Raw genomic sequence first — 6589 nt, forward strand, 5'->3', positions numbered from 1 at the left:
CTGTGGTCGAGGTGGCAGTCTGAGAGGTGGTTGGGTGTGTGGATGTGGCTGTGGCGGTCTGGGAGGTTGTTGGGGGGGGTGATGTGGATGTGGATGTGGCTGTGGCTGTCTGGGAGGTTGTTGGGGTTGTGGATGTGGCTGTGGCATTCTGAGATGTGGTTGGGGTAGGGATATGGCTGTGGTGGTCTGGGAGGTTGTTGGGGTGGTGATGTGGCTGTGGATGTGTCTGTGGCAGTCTGGGAGGTTGTTGGGGTGTGGATGTGGCTGTGGCAGAGGTGGCGGTCTGAGAGGTGGTTGGGGTATGGATTTGACCGTGGCGGAGGTGGTGGTCTGGGAGGTCATCGGGGATGTGGATGTGGCTGTGGTGGTCTGGGAGGTTGTTTGGGGTAGTGATGTGACTCTGCCTTTCCCACCATCTGTCTTCACTGAGGGTGTTGTCATTCCTGGACACGTGAAAAGAGAAGGCAGGGGTGGTTCTTACAGTAAGAGAACAGCAGAGTCAAAGAGATTCAAAGAAATTGGGAGCTGGAAGAGAGTTGGAAACTCCTTGTCTGTCCGCTGGTCATATCCAAACCACTCTCGACATCAGCGGTTTTCGACTGAGGCAGAGAGTGGGGCGAGCCTGTCACCCACCACACCCATCACCTCCTCCTCTGTGGGACCTGACTCAGTCCCACCAGATAATGTGAATGCACCAGTGTTCTCAAGTACTCCTTAGGCTGAATTCAGCCAAGGGGCCACTGGGAGAGATGAAGACAAGGCAGATGGCAGCTACCTGATGTTTCTGTCTTCAGAGGGGAGCCCGAGGATACTGTGGATGCTGAGGAAGCGCTGGTGACAGGAAGAGGGGTGGCGTGACCTGTGAATAGGGTGGTGGAGAAAGAAAGCCCAATAGCAAAGCTATTTCTCATGTTGATGCTAAAATTCTTTTCCATACAGTTATTATGATGCAACAATAAACTCAATTTCAAGAGATTTGTGGTATTTGGTGATTGACTGAAAACCCTTTTCCATGTATCAGGAGGTGTTGTCCCCTTAGGGAACATGAGCATCAAGGCTAGGGCACTGCTCCTTCTTTGAACAGAGAGCTCTTTCTGCAACGTGACAGTAGCCAGATTTAAAACTCTTAATCAGAAGAAGGAGATTTTGGTAATTAGCCAAGTTCAAAACACCCAGAGCAGAAATAAGGTTAATATTCTGCAGAGGTACCAGCTGTCTGGTTGAGGGCTCTGCTGTACACCTTCAGGGCCTCAAAAGTAAATTGTCAATGACATAAATTAGTTGTTTTAAAATACTGTAATGTGGATGTCCTTTTCAAATGAAAAGTGTCATCAATCTGTTTTCAAGAAATTTAGAAACAAAATTGAAATTTCATATATCTGATGTGATTTGAAGTGGCCAGTCTTTCTTGCTCAAGTTGCCAAATACTCCTCTCCTTAAAACAGCCCTGAGAGGTACAAAAGATGAAGGCAGTTTCCCTGCCATGGAGACTAAATGGTACCTGTAGGGAAGGAAACATTCAGACTCACAGCACAGCCTGCAGCAGGGTGGCCAGTTAACACTGCTGCCATAAAACCTGCTCCAGGTCAGTGGTTTAAAGACTTGCCTGGAGGAAAGCTTAACGAAAAAAATCTCCAGTAGAAAATAAGGCAGTCTCTGTGAACCAGCAGATTTAGTCTTTTCTGCTGCTGGCTCTGAGGAATCTGGGCAGCCCAGATGAGTGGGTTTCCCCCCCAGCAAACCACACCCCTCCACCAAGGCACACCCAAAGCGTATCATTAAATGGGTCCTGCTTCCCGTGCCGCCCAACTGGGTGAGAGCCCCAACAGGAATTGTCAGACACCCTATACAGGACTGTTCCTATTGGCATCAGTTAGGTGCCCCTCAAGGTCAGAGATCCCAGAGGAAGGAGCAGGCACCCATCTTTGCTGTTCTCCAGCCTCCTCAAGTGACATCTTCAGGCGCAGGAGAGCGAACCAGATGAAGAGGGCCTGAAGTGAACCCCAGCAAATCACAGCAGCCCTACCGAAAAGGGATCTGGCTACTGAAAGAAAACCAACAGAAAGCAATGACAACAGCATCAACAAAAAAGTTCCCACAAACATCATCCAAGGGTCAGCAGCCTCAAAGATCGAAATGAGACAAACTCATGAAGATGAGAAATAATCAACAAGAAAACACTGAAAACCTGAAAGGCCGGAGTGCCTCTTCTCCTCCACATGACCGCAGCACCTCTCCAGCAAAGGTGCAGAACTGGACGGAGGATGAGATGGACGAATTGACAGAAGTAGGCTTCAGAAGGTGGGTAATAACAAACTTCACTGAGGCAAAGGAGCATGTTCTAACCCAATGCAAAGAAGCTAAGAACCTTGATAAAAGGTTACAGGAGCTGCTAACTAGAATAACCAGTTTATAGAGGAACATAAATGACCTAATGGAACTGAAAACACAGCCTGAGAACTTCGTTAAGCATATACAAGTATCAATAGCCAAATCGATCAAGTGGAAGAAAGAATATCAGAGATGGAATACTATCTTGCTGAAATAAGGCAGGCAGACAAGATTAGAGAAAAAAGAAGGAAAAGGAATGAACAAAACCTCCGAGAAATATGGGACTATGTAAAAGACCAAACCTATGACTGATTGGAGTACCTGAAAGAGACAGGGAGAATGGAAACAAGTTGGATAACACACTTCAGGATATTATCCAGGAGAACTTTCCCAACCTAGCAAGACAGGCCAACATTCAAATTCAGGAAATATAGAAAACCCCAGTAAGATACTCCATGAGAAGATCAACCCAAGACATATAATCATCAGATTCTCCAAGGTCAAAATAAAGGAAAAAATGTTAAGGGTAGCCAGACAGAAAGGCCAAGTCACTTACAAAGGGAAGCCCATAAAACTAACAGCAGATCTCTCAGAAGAAACTCTACAAGCCAGAAGAGAGTGGGGCCAATATGCAACATTCTTAAAGTAAAGAATTTTCAACCCAGAATTTCATATCTGGCCAAACTAAGCTTCATAAGCGAAGGGAAGTAAAGTCCTTTTCAGACAAGCAAATGCTGAGGGAATTTGTCACCACCAGGCCTGCCTTGCAAGCACTCCTAAAGGAAGCACTAAATATGGAAAGGAAAACCAGTACCAGTCACTGCAAAACACATGAAAATATAAAGACCCACGACACTAAGAAGAAATGGCATCAACTAGTGTGCAAAATAACCAGCTAGCATCATGATGACAGGATAAAATTCACACACAATATTAACCTTAAATATAAATGGGCTAAAAGATCTAATTAAAAGACACAAACTGGCAAATTGAATAAAGATCAAGACCCATTGCTGTGCTGTATTCAAGAGACCCATCTCATGTGCAAAGATGCACATAGGCTCAAAATAAAGGGATGGAGGAAAATTTACCAAGCAAATGGAAAGCAGTAAAAGCAGGATTTGCAATTCCAGTCTCTGACAAACAGACTTTAAACCAACAAAATCAAAAAAGACAGAGAAGGGCGTTACATAATGGTAAAGGGATCAATTCAATGAGAGGAGCCAACTATCCTAAACATATACGCACCCAATACAGGAGCACCCAGATTCATAAAGCAAGTTCTTAGAGATCTACAAAGAGACTTAGATTCCCACACAATAATAGTGGGAGACTTTAACACCCCACTGTCAATATTAGACAGATCAACAAGACAGAAAATTAACAAGGATATTCACGACTTGAACTCAGTTCTGGATCAAGTGGACCTAATATCTACAGAACCCTCCACTCCAGAACAGCAGAATATACATTCTTCTCAGTGTCACATGGCACTTACTCTGAAATCAACCACATAATTGGAAGTAAAGCACTCCTCAGCAAATGCAAAAGAACTGAAATCATGACAAACAGTCTCTCAGACCACAGTGCAATCAAATTAGAACTCAGAATTAAGAAACTCACTCAAAACCACACAACTACAAGGAAATTGAACAACCTGCTCCTGAATGACTCCTAGGTAAATAATGAAATTAAGGCAGAAATCAAGAAGTTTTTTGAAACCCAATGCAAACAAAGAGATGACATACCAGAATCTCTGGGACACGGCTAAAGCCGTGCTAAGAGGGAAATTCATAGCACTAAACGCCCACATCAGAAAGCTGGAAAGATCTCAAATCGACACCCTAACATCACAATTAAAAGAACTAGAGAAGAGCAAACGAATCCAAAAGTTAGCAGAAGACAAGAAATAACTAAGATCAGAGTGGAACTGAAGGAGATAGAGACATGAAAAACCCTTCAAAAAATCAATGAATCCAGGGGCTGGTTTTTTGAAAAATTAATAAAATAGATTGCTAGCTAGACTAATAAAGAAGAAAAGAGAGAAGAATCAAATAGACACAATAAAAAATGATAAAGGGGATATCAAACTACCCTCAGAGAATACAAACTACCATCAGAGAATACTATAAACACCTGTAAGCAAATAAACTAGAAAAATCTAGATGAAATTGACAAATTCCTGGACACATACACCCGCCCAAGACTAAACGAGGAAGAAGTCGAATCCCTGAATAGAACAATAACAAGTTCCGAAATTGAGGCAGTAATAAATAGGCTACCAGCCAAAAAAAAAATCCCCAGGACCAAACAGATTCACAGTCGAATTCTACCAGAGGTACAAAAAGGAGCTGGTACCATTCCTTCAGAAACTATTCCAAACACCTGAAAAGGAGGGACTCCTCCCTAACTCATTTTATGAGGCCAGCACCATCCTGATACCAAAAACAGGAGAGACACAACAACAAAAAGAAAACTTCAGGCCAATATCCCTGATGAACATCGGTGCGAAAATTCTCAATAAAATACTGGCAAACTGAATTCAGCAGCACATCAAAAAGCTTATCCACGATCAAGTCGGCTTCATCCCTGGATGCAAGCCTGACTCAACATACGCAAATTAATAACTGTAATCCATCACAAAAACAGAACCAATGAAAAAAACCACATGATTATCTCAATAGATGCAGAAAAGGCCTTTGATAAAATTCAACATCCCTTCATGTTAAAAACTCTCAATAAACTAGGTATTGATGGAACATATCTCAAAATAAAAAGCTATTTATGACAGACCCACAGCCAGTATCATACTGAATGGGCAAAAGCTACATTCCCTTTGAAAACCAGCACAAGACAAGTATGCCCTCTCTCACCACTCCTTTTGAACATAGTATTGGAAGTTCTGGCCAGGGCAATCAGGCAAGATAAAGAAATAAAGGGTACTAAATAGGAAGAGAGGAAATCAAATTGTTTCTGTTTGCAGACAACATGATCCTATATTCAGAAAACTCTATTGTCTCAGTCCAAAAACTCCTTCAGCTGATAAACAACTTCAGCAAAGTCTCAGGATACAAAATCAAAGTGCAAAAATCACAAGCATTCCTATGCACCAACAATAGGCAAGCAGAGAGCTAAATCATGAATGAACTCCTATTCACAATTGCTGCAAATAGAATAAAATACCTAGGAATACAGCTAACAAGGGACATGAAAGACCTCCTAAAAAGAACTACAAACCACTGCTCAAGGAAATAAGAGAGGACACAAACAAATGGAAACACATTCCATCCTCATGGATAGGAAGAATTGATATTGTGAAAGTGGCCATACTGCCCAAAGTAACTTATAGATTCAATGCTATTCCCATCAAACTACCATTCTTCACAGAATGAGAACAAACTACTTTAAAATTCATATGGAACCAAAAAAGAGCCTGAATAACCAGGACAATCCTAGGCAAAAAGAACAAAGTGGGAGGCTACCTGACTTCAAACTATACTACAAGGCTACAGTAACCAAAACAGCATGGTACTGGTACCAAAACTGACATATAGACCAATGGACAGAATAGAGACCTTGGAAATGAGACCACACATCTACAACCATCTGATCTTTGACAAACCTGACAAAAGCAAGCAATGGGGAAAGGATTCTCTAATAAACGGTGCTAGGAAAACTGGCTAGCCATATGCAGAAAACTGAAACTGGACCCCTTCCTTACACCTTATACAAAAATTAACTCAAGGTGAACTAAAGACTTAAATGTAAAGCCCCAAACCATAAAAACCCTAGAAGAAAACCTAGGCAATACCATTCAGGACATAGGAATGGGCAAAGATTTTATGACAAAATCTCCAAAAGCATTTGCAATAAAAGCTAAAATTGACAAATAGGATCTAATTAAACTAAAGAGCTCTGCACAGCAAAAGAAACTATCATCAGAGCAAACAGGCAACCTACAAACTGAGAAAATTTTTGCAATCTACCCATCTGAGAGAGGTCTAATATCCAGAATTTACCAGGAACTTAAATTACAAGACAAAAAACAAACCCATCAAAAAATGGACAAAGGATATGACAGGCACTTATCAAAAGAAGACATTTATGCCACCAGCAAACATATGAAAAAAAGCTTATAATCATGGATTAGAGAAATACAAATCAAAACCACAATGGGATACCATCTCACGCCAGTCAGAATGGCAATTATTAAAAAGTCAAGAAACAGCAGATGCTGGCAAGGCTATGGAGAAATGCG

The 6589-nt window shown here is 41.8% G+C and overlaps 1 protein-coding gene across 1 annotated transcript in view; it reads right to left on the reverse strand.

The window, feature by feature from the left end:
• Positions 1-7: 7 nt before the first annotated feature.
• The window catches only part of LOC108523283 (cell wall protein DAN4-like), a gene marked incomplete at its 3' end in the record, with an annotated part of 34399 nt that continues 27817 nt past the window's right edge, over positions 8-6589 (reverse strand). Inside the window, exons 3-5 of the mRNA XM_017863810.1 lie at positions 776-859; positions 313-443; positions 8-148 (exon numbers count right to left, since the gene is read on the reverse strand). Coding sequence (XP_017719299.1) covers positions 8-148; positions 313-443; positions 776-859 — 356 coding nt within the window. The remainder of the gene's footprint in view (positions 149-312; positions 444-775; positions 860-6589) is intronic.

The sequence above is a fragment of the Rhinopithecus bieti genome, unplaced genomic scaffold (genome assembly GCF_001698545.2).
Source record: "Rhinopithecus bieti isolate Rb0 unplaced genomic scaffold, ASM169854v2 scaffold_3471, whole genome shotgun sequence".
Taxonomy (NCBI): domain Eukaryota; kingdom Metazoa; phylum Chordata; class Mammalia; order Primates; family Cercopithecidae; genus Rhinopithecus; species Rhinopithecus bieti.